At 39.9% G+C, this 23790-nt stretch overlaps 1 protein-coding gene across 2 annotated transcripts in view; it reads right to left on the bottom strand.

Annotated features, from left to right (window-relative positions):
* LOC117963021 (guanine nucleotide exchange factor VAV2-like) overlaps positions 1-23790 on the bottom strand; it is a 152697-nt gene that overhangs the window by 17913 nt on the left and 110994 nt on the right. For both annotated transcript variants that reach the window (XM_058986960.1, XM_058986961.1), the window contains exons 3-8: positions 22978-23036; positions 12769-12837; positions 6462-6567; positions 4349-4447; positions 3336-3404; positions 2924-3027 (exon numbers count right to left, since the gene is read on the bottom strand). In XM_058986960.1, the coding sequence (XP_058842943.1) occupies positions 2924-3027; positions 3336-3404; positions 4349-4447; positions 6462-6567; positions 12769-12837; positions 22978-23036 (506 nt within the window). The remainder of the gene's footprint in view (positions 1-2923; positions 3028-3335; positions 3405-4348; positions 4448-6461; positions 6568-12768; positions 12838-22977; positions 23037-23790) is intronic.

The raw sequence follows: 23790 nt of genomic DNA on the forward strand, positions 1-23790 counted from the left end.
AGAACACACCTCTCCTAAAAGAACCAGGCATAACTTCACTGATCTAAACATGTTACCATGCGCACCATTGGACCAGTCTACAAAACTCTGACCTTGTTTCAATATCAACCAATCCACCACCAAACATTAAAGCAGGGTCAAAGCCCACCTGTATGTATCACATTTTGTATAACTGCCAATTATAAATTAATTCACCATTACTGGTAATACTAGATATTCCTTGCCCTTCGTTCTGTCTACATGCTTTTTTTTATTTTTTAAACACACCTTTTTCATTGGACACTAGGTACGGTTAATTTTCATGAAAAAGGAGAGGCTCTGTGTTCAGTCAGGTATCATGAGTGCTTCCCCTTAATACTGACCCAAACACCTCCTGCCAGTACAGAGGTAGCTGATTGTGCTACATTATTATTCTCAATCAAAATGTGTGTGTTTTTAGCTTGTTGAGTTTGTGGTAGATAGTTTTGATGGGGAGTTCACTGTGAGACAGGCAAGGCAAGTAGCTCAGAATGACTGGCCTGCAACAGCTGGAATTTACAGTAAACAGCACACATTTCCATCAGACAACAACTGTTTTCCTTCAGGGAAGGCCAGTACTTCTCGCCAAAGCCTTTCATTAAAACCTGCCGGCCTCTCTGAAATGTAATTGGTTAATTATAAAAATGCACAAAAAAAGGCGGCTATTAAAATCATAATCCTGAAACACAACACTGCTTGAAATATTTTGGGAACCAGGCCAGAGTTAATGTGTTTCATGATATCAGTTCCCTCAGGAAACGAGACACAATGAAAACAGAGGGAGCAAACCATCTACAAAAGAGAGGGGGAGGGAGGGGGCTGCAGTCCGTAACTGGCTCAATATGCATACTTGGTGGGCAGGCATCCTAAGATCTTACATTATGATGATGATGATGATGATGATGATGATGATGATGATGAAGACAATTACACTAACAACAACCACTTGTGCTTTGGGAAGTGGGAATATTATTATTATTATTATTATTATTATTATTATTATTATTATTATTATTATTATTACTATTGAATTATACCATAGAAGTAACTGCAAACCAATCCACTTAATATCACTCCTGTTAATGTCATCTAACACATTAAAATGTCCCAGACAGAATAGAATGGGATTCAATTGGGACAAGCTGATAACATGGATAATGTCACTTACATTCGTTATTCATACAACTGACATCCATCCCATTTAATACTGTATCAATTTAGGAAAACGCATAACATTATAAACTTTACAAGGAAGTTGCTGTAAAAAAAATAAAAAAAAAGAAATCTATATAAAGCAAGTTAATATTGCATACTGAACACTGCACTGTGTATTTTAACAGCTTTAATAATACAAAACATCCATTATTTTTTTCTTAATGAACACTATTGTAATCAATGACCAAGTTTCACTGATAAGCAGTCATATTTGTTGCATCAACTCTGCATTTTAAGATTTATTTTGCCAGGTTATTATTGAACTCTTGATAAAGTCAACTCTGCTCATGCTATTTTTGCTCAGTCCCTTAGCAATATTAAAGGGGTTTGACTGCAGAAGGGGTTCAAAGTGTAATGATGAAAAGCTTAACAGCATTTCAGAGCACCACATTAAAGGGTACTGAATGCCAAATCTGAAATGTCTGTACGATCGCTTGTAATTATGCATTTGGTTTGCATCATACGATTTTAAGTTTAAACTGCAGTGCTAAACAGCAACACCTTAAGAGTTTTGATCACTTCCCTAGTTATGCCACCGGTTCAAAACCAACTCCAAACCTTAACAAGAATGCTCTGAGCAATGTGTGTCTCTGCACTTCTGGATCATTGAGGCGAATGTGCTCCATGATGACAAGGGCACATGTCCCCTAGAGGAGGGAAACAGAAACTGAGATCTCAGCTGAGGATACAACAGCTTACTCACTGCTGATTCAATAACCATAAGCAGGCCAGGCCAGGCACAGGCTATGGAGGAGTCTGCTGCAGCTCGTCCCACCTCTAGCAGCCTGGGTGCTTGTTTGCAATGGGATCTGATAGGTACTGTACCAGGTTCCAAGCACATGAAGAAAAATGGCCGTTTGGTTACATGCTGTAGGGGACATAAACTATCACTTATAAAGGCAACTAAATACAAAGGGTGGCTATATATAAAATGGCAGCTAGCAGCAGGGAATCTTTTTGTCCCACAGCAGCAGGAGTGAATGGCCACTTTGCATTATAGCCACCGTGTACTGAAGAGAGGACTCATTTTATTAGCTTTGAGAAGAAGAGATTTCACCTGTCAGCCATGTGCATTAGCAGCCTTGAGGTTTAGGTAATATTCTAGTCAACAGCCAGTGTGGAAGTAATGACCGCTCTCTGATTGCAGCCCCCTTAAGAAAAAACACCGAAGATGATGGGATGAATACTAAACCAGAATGGGATAAATTTGTCAATCTGGCTTAAACCTGGCTTAAAAATCTTTCCTTTCCCAGCGGCGTTCCACTGAAAAATCCCTTATACACAGCAGAAGTGTTTCTACTAGCCACACAGACGGTTTACCCTATGGAAGAAACTCAAGCCTGCCTCTTATTCACTCTAGTAACTGTTGCGCTGCCAGCTGCCACCAACCTGAACACAGAGACTCTTAGTGGTTTATTCGCTTTAATTGTGTTTCACACTCAGCCTGCTGGGCTGCAACTCCCCAGTGAGTTGTACTTGTGAGTCAGCTGAGAGAGAAATCATAATGGAGGGACACTGACAGTAAAGCAAAGTGCTTATTAATTAGCGGATATATCAGGGAAAAAAACATTATATAGTGACGTGAAGCACTCAGGTGTGTTTGTTTTTCTAATCATTTGCCACCACCTGGAGTGCAAATATTGTAATTGCACCCTTCAAGCTAATTTAAATATTGCCGTTCTGTCCTCACCGTTCCTTGAAGTCCAGGAATATTTTAGCTAGTCCATCTGCTCCTCCTGCCATCATAGCCATATCGATTGCTCTCAGCAATGCAAAGTGAACCTTGATCAAGTCCTACAAAAGCAGGAAATAAACGATTTAATAATCCGGGAGGTTATATAAGGGTATTGGAGCTCTTTCTCCTATTATGCAATGGCAGCAAATAGAGAAATACAACTATAAGTTATTATGGATAGGATTATGGTAGCTTTAAAAAATATACAACAGAGAAACATGACTAATGTTTATACTCAGTATGGATAGAGGTGGATGGAGGTTGACTGTAACCTTTATAAACTATATGAAAGAAAATACAAATAAAGCCCCAAGAAGGTCAATTAACCTGCACTAAATCAGGAGAGGGGTACATAAACTTTACTTGCCTCCAGGTTATCAAAAATGGCTTCCATTTCTTGAGGGTTTAAAACTTGCTTGAGTGGAATCATATAATTCTGAAACAAAACACATTGAAAAATGAAAAAAGCAAAAGAAAACAAACAAAAAACAAACATTTTGGTCTGCTAAATTCAGCACTGATCATAAAATCACATCATGGATCAAGCTGACGGGAAATGCAGACAATGGAGCGATGCATGTAATTGACCTCTGGACTGAGAAAAATGCATTACGTATGCCACAGGTCAGAGATCAGCTTGATGGAGATCGTTTATCTCAGCTCGCTGCTTTAAACAGGGCTTTGCCTCCAGAACAGAACAAGTTATAAAATGATCTGATACTGAATTATTAACCCTATTAGTTATAAAATGATCTGATACTGAATTATTAACCCTGGAAAAATGACTGTGATGACTGCATGATGGTAATTGCCATCTTCATGGGTTATCACTGTTATCACTGTAGTATTAATGATTGCATTATTATTAAAATATATTTATGCTGGATTGATCCACTGTGATGCAACATCTTTCTTTCCAGTGATTTCCAACAATAGATCTATATTGTGATTTAGCCAGGAGACTACGGATAACACTCCAAGCTTTTCCCTGAAAGAGCGCCATAAGTGACAGCTGGGATGGGAATAAGACTCCCATTGCATAGTTTGACCAATTCCTGGTTTTAATAGTTTAATAAGACTCACCTGTGTTTGTTACCTATAAACTGGGGCAGTCTAACCCATTACTTTGTGACAAGGCCCAGGGGATTCAAACTATTTCACAGAATAATAATGGCAATATCCCGATTGATCTCCTGGCTTTTTTTTGTTTATTTTTTAATCAAGTTGTCAATATTTAAAACTGCTTTCACTGTGAAATAGCTCAACCAACCAACAGCAAATCAATGAGCTGTGTTTCTCGTCAGTCCTGATGACCGCTGCATAGAAAAGAGCACAAGCATTAATCCAAAAATTGATTCCCTTCCCTGCTCAGAACCCTACCTTTTCGATGTCTTCCAGAGTTTTGTAGTATTTGGCCTCCGTTTCTTGTATTTCGAGTAAGCAGCAGTTTCTTTTGTCATCTTCGGTCATCCCCATTTTCTGTTTAAGAGTTTAAAACATGAAAGCCGTTATGCACTGAAACAGAACAGCAGTGCTGTAACTTCAGCAATATCTTCAAAAGATATTAATAAGCAAAAAGTCCCATTGAGCAATGCTGATTGAGTGGGTTGGATATTTGCTTATCATTTTAACCCCAGAAAATGGGTTTCTGTGGCCCTAATCCAAACGAACTGATGTATACTTAGCTACCGTAGTTGTATAATTGATACTGTGGTCCTAACCTGGATTTACCCCAGCATATTTGTTTTTGAAATGCTGTACAGTGCAATTCCTACCAAGGCATCAGCATCAGCCCATGCTCTTTGTTATCAAGTGGATGAGATATAATTATCCGTTCCAGTGAACTAAGGTGGATAAATCAGATATCAGAAAAGATGTATTGTGACATTTATAACCGTTGTTTTGTAAAGAGCACTGTACCGATTCCACATTGACAGTAACGACCAACAAAATATACATTTGTTTTCTAGATTTTACGGTCTGTAAACATCGCTTCAGCTTAAATTTACAAGGAAATGAAATGGAGGTTATTGTCCAATTGTTTTTCTTTTCTTTGTTTACTGTAAATAAGCAAGGCTTTGAATGAGTACACTTATCAAGATCATGCAACAGCAGTTTCTTGCTGTTACTTACAGAACACGCACACAAAGCTATGAAATGTCTAAGAATGCAAATGATAATGGGATCATTGCATGTCAAAGGGTACCTCTTAGGAAAATGAGGGCTAACCCCAGCATTGTTCTTGGATTTCAGGATTGGGAGTTAGAGACACTGTCCTATCTCTTAAGCTGTTTGGGACAGATGGTTGTTTACCATGAATTCCACAGAAGAAACATGCAGTTAGACATTTCGTCCATTTTATCCACCTTTGACACCATCATTTCAAGCACAGAGGTCATAAACAAACCTCCCATGATACCGCTGGGCCTAGAGCAGAGTATACTGGTACAGGGTGATTTTTTTTAGGCAAATTCCAGGACAGCAGGTCAACCACCTCTGTGGTACTACTTGACATGGAATGACCCAATACTGAAACACAGCAGACAGAACGAGTGTTGTCCTGTACTTACCTGCATATATCTAATCTGCAGCATAAAGAAACCAAAAGGGATACATGTGAACATTACATACATAGAAGGGGCAAGATGCTCATTTAAAATAATGGTCCCAGTTTTTCTATCTCACAGTACATTTCATAACACAGGCATGCTTGTATTTAAGATTAAATGGGGCTCCAATAGGAACAAAGCTAAAGTGAGTGTACAGTAGCTCCTACCTCTAAGCAGTCAGTGCCCAGGCTCGGAAATCACTAAAAAAGCTTTGACCTTCATGAAATTTGACTATCATTACTGCTGACAAGCGTGCCCCCCTTACACATGAGGCTTTGGGAACACTGCAAAATTAGAGCCTATGGTTCAAACAGCACTTGCATTTTGTGTCCTTGCTGAGCACAATCTGATGTCCGCTGTGATGTCCACAATGAGTGTGCTTCCTTTCTTCTATCAGTTTCACATCCTAAGTTATACAAACCGATTGTCCCACCTCTTATTATTTCCACTACACCCTTGCTATTATTAGTTCACAACATTTTTTAATATGTTTCTTTAGGCTCAGGGATGGAAAGAAGACTCCCATAGCAGTTTTATTCATTCCTGGTTTTACTATGAGTTTAATAAGACACACCTGAACTTGATACCTATACAGTGTGACTAATCATGCTCATTTTGAAACCTGGAATGGGGGAAACTTCTGTGTTATAGGAGTCTTGTTGTCATCCCTGACTTCCCTGTTCAGAAATGTAGTTAGTTTCAAGATTCTAGTCCTGTTGGCATTTAGAGGGCATATACTGGGATAATGACCACTCTACGCTGAACCTGATTGGCTTGAGGAGGACAGTGGAAATGGTCATGAATCTAATCAACGGTAGGATGTTAAAACCTTTTCACTGGACAAACATTCAGGCTGAAGCCCTGAAGGGGGAAAACCACCCTACCATGGGCTGCCGCACTTCCATCTTGATGATGTCCTCGTAGATATCATCTCCGTCGTCCTCGCACGGGACACAGTCATAAATATCATCCTCGCCAACGTCATGCTCACTGGAAAAGATCCCACACACAAACAAGAGTTAGAAAAGACCCAAGCAGCCTAAAGACCACCGCCAGGGCTGCATTTCATTACATTTTCGGTGATATTTTTAGTGTTTGGGAGTTTAAGTTTTGAATCACACTAAAAGCACGCCTACAGATCCTGTATTTAGTCATTAATTGTATATAGGCCCGTTCCAGAATGCAGATTAAATAAATAAAGCATCATACCCCAACAAAAAAAACTACTGCTTCTTCAGACCAGAGTACTGTTTTATATATCTATAATCCTGTTTATGAACTCTCACCCTTAGATAATGAACAGAAGATATAGTTTTGTTATATTTTGTACAGCGGTTGTTTTTGTTTAGTTATTAAAAGTGACCCCTAAACATTCTTAATGGATTCAAACCAATATTTCACACTGTTCAAAGCCACAGCTTTTTACTTGAAGCACAATGTGTAATTATTTCCAGTAGCTGGACAAGCAATGGCCTAGAGGGGAACAAAGCAAGCATTTCAATGTCAAAACTGGGAATGTGCTGTGCTTTGCTGATTTTTCTCAGATACATTACTTGAAAAACAGGGCTGATGCTATATTAAGAACTCTTTGTTTCTCATCTACATAAAAACCGACAGTGTATCTCAGCTTTCTGTAACCCTGTTTGGGAAAGCTCAGTCCTCAATGGCCCTCTTTCTATAACACATGTATGCATTTGATGAAGTGACAGGATTGGCCTCATGGCTCCATCCTTACCAGCCTGGGACCTGTAGAAATGACATGCTATACGTTACTAGGATACCAATGCTGACAGCATGCCAATGGTCTGTAAACCGCATCATCTTGTGAAAGGAAGTGAAAATGGGCTGGTTGGGTGAACACCACCATTGTCAGCGGGGTGGCACAGAACTGCTGTGGAGCAAGTCATTTGGAAAAAAAACTGTCAACAGTTTATTTGACAAGGTCTGGCACAATGGGCCTCTTCATTCTTTCCGATTTCTCTGTGGCTGGTAGATAACCTTTTTTAACCTGTTAACATAAGTGCTAAATTTAGAAATACTAAAAGAAACATAAGCTCAATAACAAATGTTTTTTCAATGTTGAGTTTTAACCATGAGTTAGGAAATGAACTAATTAAACCTCTGACCAGGTCGGTCTTAAAAAAACGTAACCATTCCTTACAGCTATTTGAACTGCAGCAGGATTCCCCTCCAGAACTGGAGCCGTCTATCACTGGAGCAGGTCTCCTGTCTACTGCCTGCAGGAACTCCAGGTTCATTTTACCAGAAACATAGACCCCATCACTCCTCTTCCCAAATGGGTTTCCACATCATCCAGACCATTTCACTGATTGCTGTGTTTTGACAGCAATACAGTCACTACAGTATGTTAATCTTTGCTCCAATGGGTCGTTTCCATGGTGTTTCAATTATTGCAGATACTGAACCATGTTTTGCGTATTTTGGGTAGATTTGGGCAAGACAAACCAGCGGCGGAGTTGTCTTTTGACATATGCCACGTTCTTCATGAAGAAACCAGTGTTTAATTCCATTGCCTCAGGCATCACCCTGCTGTACAGGGATAGGCAGTTAATGCAACATGACTCTGCTCCCAGTCACCCATGATGAAAGATCTAGAATCGTGGTGCTCATCACCTGTCTATTGTTCTGCAGTGATCATTTTTCCCCTCATTAAGTGGTCATGTGACTGAACAGCAAACCTGTACATCATTAAATACCAGCAACACAAAGCAAGCTTCAGGGACTGGTGTTGGTGTCGTCACTTCAGCCTTGAATACTGGAAGAAACAGGAGGACCCCGGGCTTCACTGCAACGTCTGATATTGTCAGTTGTCAAACTGTATCAGATGCTGGTTAAATACATTGGCTGCCATTTAATCTGAATGCAATATTAATAAATGTACCCATTTACCTGCAGATACTTGACTCGGATAGTGAATATAACAATGAATCATTGCTTGATGAATCGACAGATAGCATAGAATTAGAAGTGAAAATAGAATACTATGCAAACTGTGTAGTTGTGATTTGACATGTTAACATTCTCAGCTGAATTATGAATTCCAGATATATACAACCATAATATTCTAAACACACTTGTATATAGTTAGGTATTCCAGTTATATAGTCAATATTAGGCAGTGTACGGACTGCTTGTCTTGGGCGATTAAGCCTCTGTTGAGGTGATTAAGCTTTAATTAGGGATTCTTTAACGGTGCCCCAAGGTGCATTCTAACTGACTAATTAAAAGGCTTTTCCATTCGAAGTGCTTTCTATGCCATAGGTAATTAAACACACATGCTGTGCCCTGTCTATGAACAATCATCTTGGACTCCAAACATTGTATTCATTATAAGAGGTGCAAATGTACATGGATTTGATTTGAATGGATTTCACTCCTTTTCGAAACGTTGAAAAACTGACTTCATATAGGAAGAGGTTGTTATGAAGCACAGAAAGTACGTGTAAGTAATTGACTTACTGTATCCCCCACAAAGGTATCAACAAGTGACGAGTGGCCATGAACAATTCCCCATGTTGATCGCATTGGCTTTCATGAAATTTAAGTGCCTTCATTTAAGACAGTGCCCAGACTCATGAATATGAATATCAACATGCACTAGATTTACTGTATATTACTCTCAAGACCTGGTACTAATCATTGTTTTCAATATCAAGTATCATCATAACTAAATGACTGGTTACCAAGATACAGTATAATGTTCCTAAGTACCACAGCTTCCCCATTGTTGGGATATGTGGAAATACAAACTATTTGAAGTATGCTGGGTACTGACTAAAGGAATGTGGATTCAGCTAGGCTTTTTTAAAAACAAAGGTCACTCAGGAATGCAATATTAATTAAGTATAAGATTCAAAGAGAGTCTTTAGATAATGGAGTAAATGTTAACTCCTCTGAAAAAAACAATGCCCGTGAGGCAGCGCTCCAAAACTCTCCTAATTAACGTGGAACACTAACATGCAACTTCATAAAAAAAAAATGTGAAGAGAGCCAGACTCTACTTTGGTTAATTTACACAAAAAGGCCAGCCAACAATCAAACACATGGACCTGCTCCAGGAAAACCATTAGAAGTGTCTCCAGCTCTTGTTTCTTCGTCTCTTTTCTTAATTATTTTTGTTTTTTTTGGTCCCTAGACGTCAGGAGGCTGGAATGTAAACTGCAGTGCCAGACTCAAGCCCGCCCGCTCGCTCGTAGGCCCCAAGAGCCTGGGGGCGATTTGTTGACAACTGAAACAGCCAAGAGCAAACCTCGTCTGTTTGTCACAGTGATGGGGCTTGTCACCGTGATGCTGAACATTCAGAGTTTATTTGTTCTGTTTGATTTAACGCTGCATGGCTAGAAGATGTTGTTCCTCTTCACATGCAACAGAGCAGCCACCCTGCTGTGCTGAGATTTCTGATTCAATCCGTTGTCTCCTTTCACACAGGGGCTATCAAAACTCAAACTCTGAAGCTCAGCCAAATAGCCACTTGTTTGGAGTGTCTGAGGAACTGTCAGTTTAGCAGTTTGTTGCAAGTTTACTAGAAAGACGATAATAATCAAAGCACATGATGAGAGCACATGATGAGAGTCTGACCATTGTTTTAACTACAGGCAAGTATACCGTAATGTCCAGATGACCAAGCAGCTTTCTGTTACATTCATTGTATAAGTCACACTTGAGACTACCACAACCTTGTGTATACAGCTGCTTTTTTGTAGCGTGCAGGAATTGCCCTAAAGTCTATAACAGTGCTCGTTATACTCCAAAGAGTTTGGTAAAAAAAAACCAACATCATCTAAAGTAGGTTGAGCTATTCATTCGGATTTTCATATTGCTGTTAAAAATGTAATTAAGCGAGTTCTCCATCATTCAGGATGCGACTGCTGCTACGCTTGGTTTCCTCCAACCCCATGCAATTTTCATGTAAGCCTTGCGATGAATATAGTTTAATGGAAATGTCATTCATTAATGAAGTTTGTCGTGTTTAAAAAAAAAATAAAATTGGGACCTGTATGACAAGAATCTCACTAGCAGAATTAGTTTGAGAAATGAAGATAACAGGGGCATCTAATGTCACGCCAGTTTATTTTTAATGTGCTGATGAAGTGTGCAGGAAATTAAAATGGGAAGATTACCAAATGTACGTAATGCAGCCAGCAAGGCTGAGGTTTGCTAATGAGAGTCTCAACTCAACACAGGCAGTTCCTGTGGAAGGGCCTTTCTGTTGCTTTACAGGTATTATGCTTTCAGCTTGCTAATGCATTACCTTACCGGCTTCATATTTATATCAACAATATCCATTTCAGAATGGCCAAACTGTTTTTGGTATATACTACAAAAATATAGCAATCAAAAAAAATGAGATATATCACATTGCAGTCGCAGTATAGCACCTTCTTGAGGACATGTTTGGGAATGTTGCCCGTTATTATGATGATGTATCCACGAATGATGGATAAGCAAGTGTCAAAGAAGGAGGGGCAGCTATAGAAGGGGAAGCAGCTATACAAATTTGGTTGATAAAATGAGAAAAAATAGCAAGAGAGTACAAGAGGTAAGGAGGAGACATCTAAAGAATGGATTATGAGGTAGTGTGAAAAGGTAAAGGTGGGGCGGCCTCACTGACAGAATGGAAAATATATACGGTAAAGGAGCAAATCTGCTGGCCAACGCACAGGTACAGATCCTGAGGGATGACAGTCATCAGATTGAGGTTTAGTAAATATTCTCAGCATGGTGTTTGCACTGAGAGTGATCCCTCAGCCTCAATACCATCAACAGGGCCCTTGAGCTGTTACACCTGTCAATAAGCCTAAACGTATGCATTAAAGATAGACAGATCTACAGCTGAAGGGCTAAACAAAGCCTAGGCTTTAAAAGCATGTTTCCAATAGGGATTTAATATGAGTGTATATACAATTGTGAATGCTAACCTAACAGTGAATCGTTTTAAAGGATGCAATAGTCATTGCTTTTTTTTAACCTAAGAATATATTACATTAGTTATACATTATCTTTCTCATATAGCAATATATATTCTTGGCAGATACAAAACAGAATTGTAATAATGTTATAGAAGTTCATAGAGATTGCGTTGGCCCAAGGTAATGGCTCCAACTAAACCAACTGGGAATAGGGGGGGTCTGCAAACAATAAAAACCTGAATATAGATCATGACAGATCAAGGTTATTCATGATGACCTTGTAATGTTTTTGCACACCGTATCACTACCTCTGTTATGTTTTATGAGCTTGAGTAATAAAGCTTGGAGGAGGTAACACAGTTTCAGACACATTACTTTATTGCTGTTCCCAGTGATTTGGTGATCTCTCCACCTACACAGAATGGAACACAGCCCACAGTTACATCACTTGGAAAGCACACCATGAAGAAGACACACCACCATCTAATGCAGGCTTAACTGTAATACACAGATTGATTAGAAGTTGACCTCTTTTTTATCGTGGCTCAATTTAAGATGAGAACCAAATATTACTGGATTTGCATTTAAAGACCCAGTTGCTTAAAAAGATCAAACTCTTGGTGTAGATCTGAAAGCTCCTGACTGAAATTCAGAGTTAGTGTTTCTGATGCAGAACGATTATATTACTTTGTATCTTTTGAAACAACGGAAAGGCCATTGTGTAAGAAAATGGACCTTTAACATAGGGCTATATGGCATCTGAATTAATATAAAATGAATTAATAATAATGTTCAGCTTCACAGTAAACACAATTTCTTGGTTCATCTTTACTACATTCTTCCAAAGATACTGTGTGGACTTTGATAGTTCATTTTGTTATATTACCATGATCTGTGCAAGCCAGTTATGTGCAGAATCCACCAGTCGCAAAATTAACATTGCAAATCCCATTGGCTGTAGGAGCATGGAGCAGTGTCTATTCTTGTTTGACACTGGCAGCGTATAATTATTCTGTGATAATCAAAAGTTGAAGCCTATTGTTATTTCTGAGGCTTTTAATCTACCTTTTGATGGCTCTTTATCGTCTCCCAAACTGCCCTTGTTCTCACAGTGTCACTGCGTTAAAACGTCTTGATTGTAGCCATGGAAACCGAAAAATTCATTAGGCCCCCCACGCCGCAATAAAAGGGATTTTAATGACTGCTAATAGGCATGCTGCGCCCTGTCCTGTTCAATCAGTGTTTGGCTTTTAACACTTACTCTGCCAGCTCCTCCAAGCTCCTGTACACGTCATCTTCATTCTCTGCTGTATCTTCGGAAGGGAACGGCCTGGGAGAGAGAACACAAGCAAAACCATTTTAAACAACGGACAACGGTTTCTTCATGGCAAATACGTTTTTCTTTGCTGCCATTCAGGTGGCGTTGTCACAAAGCCACACGATTGCTGTGGGATGCTCAAGCTTGGTGACAGGACTACAGCAAGACTTTCATCAAGCCTTAAGATGGACAACTCCCCCCTCTGGAATACAGTGTGGCCCATCATCATGCCAGTGGTTCAGTGTCTTTAATGAAGTCGTGGTTCAGTGGATGTATCATGTTTTTTTGCATGCACATCAGCGGATACCAGGTCAGGAAGAAGCAAGCGCTCTTTATTCAAGCAGCTCAGGACCGCTTTGCCAGGAGACAACACAGTGGATTTGACCTTGGCTCTCCGTGTAACATCTGCTAATGGTTAAACCAGGACCACACAGTAGATGCTTCACTTCCTTTTAATGTGATTTAGAAAGAAAAAAAAAGCTTTAAAACAAAAGTGTAACCCATATTGATCTGTGAAAGAGGTTAAAAGCAACGTCACTCTGCAATTCTTTGTACTCTCAAACGTGAATCTGAAACCACAGGCCCATGAGTAAAACAAATATGTGCAAGCAAATCGCTTTTTATGGTGTTCAATGACAGAACAAAAATTATATAAAATCCGAGTGAACAAAAATAAAACCTTAATTTAAGTTTCAAGGAATCAAGGCTGCCTAAAACAATGTGGCTTTCCTCAGACAAGACAGGCATAAGTACAAAGGTACAAAACATTAAAACAACAAACAAACAAAATGCCACCATTTAATTAAACCTCAAATGCTTGCAAACTGGAATACCTTACATCTAATAAAACTTTGATGTGCTACGGCCGGTCCACAAAACAAAACCAACACACAATTCAGCATGAATGGTAACAAAAAGGACAAGTATTCCCAGTGCGCCAGTGCACTTTACAATAAAAATTCTCAAAACAACAATAAAAAGAGCCAATTGCCAGTCAATCCAGTTTAACAATAAGCCGACGCAAACCGATACATTTTTTAATTTGATTTAAAGATTTGAATGTGCCAGCTTTCCTGATATGACTTGGGATGCAGCTCCACAGGCAGGGAGCAGAGCAAAGACCCTCGCACATTTTAGATAACTTCTAGGAACTACCAAAGGTTCAGCATTCACTGACCTCAAGGTTGAATTTAACAGGAAGCCAGTGCAGTGATTTAAGAGCTGGAGTAATGTGTTATGAACGCACTCGGGCTGCAGCATTTTGAACCAGTTGGAGCCGACATCATTTACAAACCGGGAAGGCTGTCAAACAACGCATTCCAATTATCCGATTGAGAAATTACAGCAGCATGAACTATACATTACTGTGCAAGGGCCCTTGACAAATGAACTGCTCTAAATATTGCACATATATTTTTTTGTGTGGGTGTTTTAAGTTAAATAGCAAAATAACAGACCCTGCCATTTCTGTGTTGTGTAGAACACAACACAGAAATGGCAGGGTCTGTTATGCAGGGTCTGTTATGGCAGGGTCTGGTATGCACCCAAGTCACTGAGCTACACTTGTAAATAGACAGGGAAAATCTTCACTGTACAGACAAAGAAACAATTGTAAGTGCCCAGGCTTCAGTTATTCTGATCTCTTTACACTGTGCAGGTAAGCAGGAGATGAGTGTAAGAGCCCTGGGCTTGCAGGAGGGTTCCTGTCTCTTAGCTGCTGAACAAGCTATTACTGGGAGATCAATAGCGCATTCTGATATTTCAGATTTCAGTTCAACACTGCAGCTACTGTGATCAGGAACATCACAGGGCTTGCAGTGTTGAACATCAGTCTCTATGGCACAACCCAGGGTGAGATTATCTTCAGCAGCAAAGAAGAAATAAAATCACATCATAAGACACCTAGCCATCCGGTCTTGCTAGCACCTGTTCCAATGGGCAAATCGAATTCATCAAGTTACAGCATTCCTTGCACAAGACCAGCCCTGGCGATAGGAAAATGCACAACTTTAACTGAGCTCTTACTTGAAGATGATTGTGTGCTGGTATAAAACAGGACTGTAGGTTGGGTCATAAAACAGTATTTTATTTTTACATCTTAGCATTCATTCCCTCATGGTTTATGAGATCGCCTCACTCCTGGCTATTCTACACACGCAAGTACCCTCAATTTATTTTTTGCATCAATCTGTGATTCCATGAGCCTCGACGGGAGCCACAGTGAGGGGCATGGGGTGGTTTGACGTCACACATCGGTAAACAGCTTCCCCTTTATGTAGCATCAAAGAAAACGAGACCAACCAACTCCAAATCCATTGTAATGTATGCTGCTGGACTCACAAACATGCTGCTTTAAACCCATTGAGTAGAATCATGCAACTCAGTGGCATCTCAACTATGCTTTTGAAAAGTGAACAAAAGGCTTGCTAATTTAGCCCCAAGGAAACTGCTGTTTTTTTGGTTCTTTTTAATAATCCCCCCCCCCCCCCCCCCCTTCTGGATTATACAATGTAAGGGTGTCTCTTGCTACATCTTTAAAACATATGTGTCTGGGTTTGAAAAGATCAATTCAATTTGTATTAAAAGCCTCAGGTCATTATCACTCCTGCATTTTGTTAAAGAAAATGCTTCAACTTTGATAACCCCCCTGAATACTAGAATTTTCTTAGATAATCCATATCCAGGAGGGTCGGATGTTAAGAGACAATCCCATTGTATTACAAAATTTGAGAAGAATTTGTGACATGTGATACGCGCACAAAGCAGTCTTGATGTTCAAAAACAAGAATATCATGTTTTTTTTTTAAAATACCACCTTAAAAGGGGAAGTCATCTTAAGTAGAATATTGTGGTTGAGATGGCTTCCCCTTTAAGGTTTTGAACTTTGATGTGCAGGTCTTGAACTGCAGATGCACGATCAGTCTTGTCATGCTGCATTACTAGCTGTGGACGATGATTCGGTGACACAGTTAAAATCACTGCTGGCGTTTTGAGAACTGGACGTTTGATATGTCCTGCAATGTTGCTGTCTGGTGGCAGAAAGATTTTACTGACCTTAAATACTCAGGTCAAGCAAATTATCCTGAATCAACATCTTGTCACAATGAGGCTTTTGCAACTGTTTCTGGGGCCCCTGCACGGGCACTGCTAAATCAGTCTGGATTAGACTAGGTAGGACATCCCAGAACAGACATATCTGATTGAGCCAATTACCTCATGTAGAACTCAATACAAATCTGAAATACAATGGACTGATCGCCAGGGTTTGATATCTCCTTGTAGAAGGTTACAATGAAAACCTTTGTAGACCTACAGATTAAATTAAACTGTAACCACAACGCTGTATAAAGCAGCCAATCAACACCACTTTTTTTTTTATTTAGTGGTCGCCAACTATTTTATTATTTTCTCCCAATTTAGAATGTGCAATTATTTTTAAGATGAACACACACTGTCCTCCGAAGCGTGGGCTGTCAGCTGCCCGCTTCTTTACACACTGCAGGCTCACCAAGCAGCCACCTCAGAGCTACAGTGTTGGAGGACAACACAGCTCTGGGCAGCTTACAGGTGAGCCCACAGCCGCCCGGCCAGACCACAGGGGAAGCTGGTGCGCGGTGAGCCGAGGACACCCTGGCCGACCTAGCCTGGACTCGAACCAGCGATGTCCAGGCTATAGGGCACATCCTGCACTCCACGCGGAGCGCCTTTACCGGATGCGCCACTTGGGAGCCCCAATAAAAAACACTTTTAATGTACATGCACAAAGCTATTGTTATTTCCGAGATTGATCAGATGTTTTTCACTCTAAATAGTCTGTAATGCCCTCCTAGGTGAAAGAGTTCTGGCTACAGTGCAAAACGTAAAGCTCATTAGAGATGCGAGTTTTGCAAAGGCAGTTTTAACAAGTGAACTGTAAAATCCATTCTATTCTTCCAGGCAGTTTGAGAAGGGGAATAGATCTCCAGTGACCGATCAGACTGTGAGCGGAGTGCACACGGTTAAGTATGGCTGCATCTTTATTTTCTTGGACACCTTGAAAAACAGCTGCTGCAGTCACCCAAAGAACGCATTCTTGCAAATTTGGCAGTTCCTGAGTTTGGAGTTACAACTAAATGGGTATCCAGAAAGGGGGACTGGACCTCTCTAGGCTTTTCAGAGCCTCCTGGTGCTGAATGCTGCACTAGGCAGACAAGCTGAGGCAGCACCAACGCATCGCTGAACCAAAAGGGAAAGAGCATCATCAAAGGCCACTGAAATGTAAAACAGAATTTAATGAGTGAGCGAACAGACAAACTACTAACTATGTGGTTTTGATTAGGCATGCACAAAAACAGCCCTAAACCAACATTATTCTTGTTGCAGGCATTAGCGCAGGGAGCTTGGGGATACTAATACTATAACCCATTGTCAAGCTCTGTTCCAAGAACACAATGGTTTTAGTCTGGAGAACAATGACACTATACACACTGAAGTTAAGCATATTTGGAAAGACTTAAGCCTGGGACACACCAGCATGTCGCGTCGCGTTGCATTGCGTCCCTTAGCGGCGCTTCGCTTCATCCGATAATTCTTACAGCAGTATATGCAAAAACGTTGTGTACTGCACATAAGTTTGAACATAATTTTCCATTTGACTTGTCTGCAGGCTTCATCTTCCGTGACCTACTTGTGACTGATGTTTTTCTGCAAACGTGGCCATTTCAGGAATGCCCAGGAGACTGCCTTGATGGGCATGTTGGTCAATACAGCCACTGCACTGAGGGGCTTCACACAGGCACCCACTATCATGCCCCTTGAGAAGTCACACACTGCTTTCTGCTTTTCCACTATTGCTGTTGTATAATTGTAATCACACATTTGCATGCATTACAGAATGGGGGATTTCCTTTTTTTACTTTCATTTGATGTACTTTCACTTGGGGGTGGCATGACAGTTTATTGCTGGTTTACTGGGTTACGGAGGAATCCCCTAACAGCAATAAAAGATCAACTCGAAACAATACTTCACAAAAGACTTGTCCAAGCGTTTGTCTGCTAGACCTATTGTTTAGGAGGGCAGCGTGTGATGGAGTTCATAGGGGTGCCTCTAATACATCTCATATATATTTTCTCTCCACGGGCGACAAATCCATCTAATCAAACTTGAAATGACAACAGAGAATGATGCTAAACCGACACAAAAGGATGATCATATGGAAAGCAACTGTCCTGAAGGTTTTGATCTATCCCATCATGTCCAGATTAATCTCAAACTTCAGATGCCATCCTTTCTGTCAGCGACATGATTAAACTGATTAGCACCTGAAAATACCAAGGACCGTGGAATGACACAGTTTCCTGTACAATACGTGACAAGAGGTGTTCTTTGTCAGGGGCTGCAGAGATCCACTGAAACTGACATTGAGTGAAATAGCTAAGGATAAGGGCTGAGTTAAGGAGCAGAATTGACACAGACAGAATCCTTTCCTCCTTGGCATCGCTCCCTGGCAAGACATTAAATGTCAAAGGAATTCCTCAGACCTGTGAAAGTACTTCAGCACTTCAGTTAATCTTTTCATTCTGCAAACCAGTCAATCAAAGTTCATTACATATATCCGAGGGGGCTTTCGTCAGCCAGGCTGCCAATATTCACCCACCCAAGAAGGTAAGTCTTAGTGTAAATGATGCCATGCCTTATACAGTGTGACTATAGAGTGCCGCTCCTCTAAATCTACACATGGAACATACTCAGCTTGTTCGTACCAGCAGAGAATTCCTTCTGACAATTCAATTCAGAGAATTCAAGCCTGCCATTGATGCAGCATGTGCTTCCATTACTGACACGATTAGAAAGCACGTCTGTAAATATCCGCGATTAAACGCTGCTGTCAGCCTGCTGTTTCTGTAGCCAGACAGAGCTGGCAACCCGCCCACTGCCAATCAAATCTGCCCAACTTACCCTAATTAAACTCAAGTGCTTTTCGATTTCAGAGAGATGCCTGCACACCATAAAGACAATCAATACAGGGAAGCGGACACTGCAGCGGCTATTGCGATGGGACTTTTTAATCCATACAAACTGCTTACTTACAGTAGTAATACTGATGTAGTTGCTAGAAAACACCCTCCTGTTTAATCAATCCCTCCCGTAAAAGTCAGATTTCATCGTGCCCCACTGCTCTGAAGACAGAGAGTGCCGAGATCAGTTTGCGCTGGAGGTTTGGTGATGGGAATTTCTATCTGCTGTTTAACCTGTGCTAGAACATGGTGCTGCGCCACTGTAAAAAGGGAGATTTTACATCCTTCTATTGAAATTGCATAAAAATAATTATATATATATATATATATATATATATATATATATATATATATATATATATATATATATATATTTTTTTTTTTTTTTACAAGCACATAACATTAAACTATTTATATAATCTAAGAAAAACACTGTGTTGCACTGTTAAAATATAGATTGCATACAGGATTTCATGAACAGTAGCTGTCAGAAGGTTTTTGCATAAGTGTACTGTAATGCACAAGTTTATAACAAATGCCAAAGTGCAGTATATGTTTCATATGTTTACAAGGGCTGTTTCTGACATGTACAAAGAGCAAGTTATAATTTATGTTTGTGCATACATGTGATTTTGTGTGTTTACTGAAACACAACAGTATGCTGGTATATTTATTAGTTTACAGAGCTCTTCAAAATAATTTATAATTATTAATTAGCTTCCTATATCAAATACATGACTCTCAAATTTCCTGTGGAAAAAAAGCAATTTGCACCGACTTTGGTAATAACTATGAAATCAAGATTCTATCAAGATGCATCCACTTACAAAGTGCTGCAGGCTTGCACAATGTAATTGCAAGCAGCCTTTTAAAAGCACAGAAAGCTGGCCCATCAGTTATTGACTAAAGCGTGAGATCCTGTGCACGTGTGTCCCTTGCAAGGGCAAACTTCTGCAGTGCTGATACATTTAGCCACTGCAAAGCAAAGCATGTTACACCTGGGTTGCTCAGTATCCTCTTAACAAACTTAGTGCTGGTATGAAACACCAGCGTTATGTTAACTAATGTATTCTTCTCGTAGTTTAGATTCACTTTGTATACCCTTTTCTGTTTCAATCAACACAACCTTGCGCCCCCAGTACAGCTCTTAAGCGTGTCTATTCCCCAATTACAGATGGTACACCAGAGTGCAACCATTAACCTGTCCCCCTGCAACACTCTCTCGTTAGTGGCTGCAGGAAACACATCACACACGTGTGGTAGGTTAATGGTTACACTCTGGAGTACCAGCTGTACTTAGAGCTGCATTGAGGCCACAGGGAAGTTTTTGACTCCTGAGTTTTAAAGTCACTTAGGTGTGATGACTACAACGGAATATTATTTAAAAAAATTAATTTAAACCAAGCAAGCGAGTAAAAACGACTTGTAAAGAAAGGCTAATCTGTTCACAAACAGCAGTTGAAGCAGGAAAAAAAAGCTTTTAAAGCACAAAATATGTGCTGGAAAACTGTAAGACATTCTAATCTTAGACTGACAGTACACATGCACAGACTCTACTGGGTTCACAATTGTGTTACATTTAAACTTTAATACTACAAGACAGGTTTGTCTAGACTGCAATGCTGCACTTCAGAGTTTACTCAGGGGACGTACTGTACTGTACACAAGTCCTGGTATTTTACTAGCAATGCATTTGATGCAGAGCACAGCACAACAGAAAAGCAGGGAGCAGTAGCTCTCTTCTGCATTAAGTTGATCAATAACATGCACCCTGTCAGTAATTGAAGATACACAATGATGTGTGGTTGCTGCTCTAGGTTGTTTTCCAGTTATGTTACAAGTCGTTGACAAGGTACTGGAGAGTTTAGAAGAATCCTCACTACTACTGTATTAAAACACTTTGTATTATCGTGCATCCAGATGGTCTTGAGTCTAGTGGAGCTGGCCTTGACCATTAGCTGGAGGGTTATACTGTACTCTGTTTGAGAAGTTTAATGGTAACAACTTTAACTGTCAGCACCTATTTTTTTTCTCAAATTAATAAACTTCATCTGTAGTGTTTTCTACCTTCAAACCAGGCATTTATGGGCACTCCAAGAGAGCCAAATGCCCAAGGCGTGCCAAATTTACCAGGATGACACCAAGCTCCATTGCAGCAAAAGACAGAAAGAGATACTGTCAGGGACTAACTGGTTAATTAACGTGACCTCAAAGTGGCTAAAAACTAAAAGAAACAAGTAAAACAGGAAAGGTGCTGAAAAGATCTTCTATTCCTCTTGGCTGACTGACAGAGGCGCTGAATACATTCCTGCAACCACTTGTCTCTTAGAAGGGAGTTGTTGGGAGACAGTCAGAATCTGGAGTAGAATAACACTGATTCAGTCTCTACAGTTTTGGAAAAAGCCCCTTGGATAGTATTAGCAATCACACCCCCCCCCCATCATCCGTACACAACTATTTAAAACCTAGGAAGAAAATAGACTCTGCTCTCAGTAGGACATGGTCACGCACATCTGCCTGATGGAGCAGCTGCAAAGAGTAAATGCCTTCTGATTTAAACAGAGCAATATCTTTAGGACAATGTCCCAGCTATCTGGAATCAACTAATTACACTGTTTCGAGGACAGGCCAAGCCCAGTTAAAACATGCTCTGTCATAATGTTTTTTCTATATGGTGCTTTGTTGGATGAATCACTTTCTACAGTATATACAGTACCGGTTAAACATTTCAAAGTGGGAAAGGATATTCATGACAAGCACCACATACAGTATCATTAAGACGGTTATCACAGATTTTAAAATTTGAAATGCACCCATTGCCATGTAATATGTAGTTCCCTGTGACAATTCCCATTTCTGAAAGGATAGTGTATATATACAGATTGTTTACCACTTAAAAATAAATACAGCAAATGTTTGCCTTATGGACGCACTCCCTGTTAAACTGTATATAGGAACCTGGCAGACGGTTTAGTTTGCTTTTGGTAAATGATTGAACACGCTGCACGATTTCTTTAAAATGTCTTCAACGAAAAATACACCAGCTGCATCAAAGATCAGAAATATCACTCTGTCCAGTACAAGAAGAGGACATTTTACGTGTCTTTTTTGATTATTCACTGAAGGGGAAAATAGAATGTTTTTAAAAGGTGGACAGCAACGTATTGTATAAATATTATACAATTAATCAATCATGTTTAATCGTGAAATATATTTTGAAATGTCCATTTTTAGACCGTGAAATAAACCACTTTCTGCCGTGAAAAATATACAGCCCAAAGTATCATGTATAAGTCTAGAAAAAAGACAACACTTCGGAAAAACAGGATTGCAAAATCTGCCACTTCTACAGTCGTGGTTTAGAGGGAAGTTGCAGGCAATATGGACCTCCAACAGCATTCTCTGAAGCAAGTTACAGGCTGTCAGACAGAGCTGTGGAGTACATGATTTTATGCTTTGTACAGGACATGCCAGTCAGCGATCATGATCAAAGCAGGCTTTCCATTCAAAGCTAATACATGGTCATTATTTTACATAAAACTCAGAGAGCCAATCATGCTTGAGATATAGCGTGTGTATGAGACGTGTCTTAAATCTCCTAGTTGTTTACCAGTAATGTGCATGAACAGACGCACAGCATGCAAACACATGGGCCTTGCTGAGCCATTATCATTAATCCTGAGTGCTTCTAGCTCTTTTTTTTCAGCTTCGGACTGTAGTACCTCATATGCTTCCAACTGCACATCACAGAAAGCTATTCAGACAATCAATCAGAGAGCCGTAATGGTACAACAAGTCTAATTATCTGGGAGATCAACCTTATAAGCGACAGTCAAATAGACAAATGTCTCGGCTAGTGCCTTTGTCAGTGTGCTATATAGTGTACATTATAAACATTATTGACAAACTGTAACTGATGGACACAGAGGTTCAGAGAGCACTAAAAAAGAACTTTTAAAAACTGTTTGTGTTATTATAAAGAGTTGCCTTATTTGATTTTTAGGGGTGCAGCATTCTATTCCACAGCGCTGGGGAAAGTGCTTCTAGTCTGTTCCCGAGCAGCACCCCAAGAGTCATCAGTAACTGGTCTACTTGTCGTCCCTAACAGACACTCGTAGAAGGTCTAACACCTGTACCAGGATCACAATGACTCACCTGATCCCTTTAATTTGTGCAATGCTGTGATGGGAGACTCTTGAAATGGCCGAAATAACCTGCAAAACAAAAAAGAAAAGAAACACTTTGTCAATTGGTACTATGCTTCCACGCACAGGTATCCTAGCGCAGTTAACTTGGCAGAGAGAAGACATTTGATCATAAAATTTACATTTATTTTACTTGAACTTTTTTTTACCTACCATTGTAACCATGTCATTAGATGTTTAACATTGCATATGATTTTAATAGGATTTACTGCAGCTGTAAGACAAGGGCCGCTAGGCTTATAGCACAGTTAAGACTGAAACCAGATGGCTACTTGATCATGTGGATTGATAAATGTATTTTGGATGCATCGTAATGATCATCTAGGGAAGGGTAGCATCATCTTTCACAGACTCAAGAGACTTGAGCTGGATTCTGGCCCAGGTCAATGGTGTGAGAAGTGAGTGTTTTCCATACTTACTGTTTGTTATGGTGCATATCAATGCATTGATCAAATACTTTTTCAAACAGTAAATCGTAACACTGTACAGAAATTAAATTAATGTTTTAGTTTAGCAGACTTAAGTTTAGTAAGATCCACTATGAAGAATGCAGACAGCTGAAATGCTTGTCTACTGGACTATAATAACTGACTTCATTAATATGTAGCATAACATATTCAGAGGGTACTGTAGGCGTGGTGCATACATTTCATCAAGCTTCACAGTGAAATTGGACTGGATTTAATGCCAAAGTAAAGCAATATGAACACATACAACCTCTCCTACCAACATACACAAACAGATGGAGTAAAGCAACATGAAA

This window comes from Acipenser ruthenus, chromosome 15, assembly GCF_902713425.1.
Source record: "Acipenser ruthenus chromosome 15, fAciRut3.2 maternal haplotype, whole genome shotgun sequence".
Lineage (NCBI taxonomy): Eukaryota > Metazoa > Chordata > Actinopteri > Acipenseriformes > Acipenseridae > Acipenser > Acipenser ruthenus.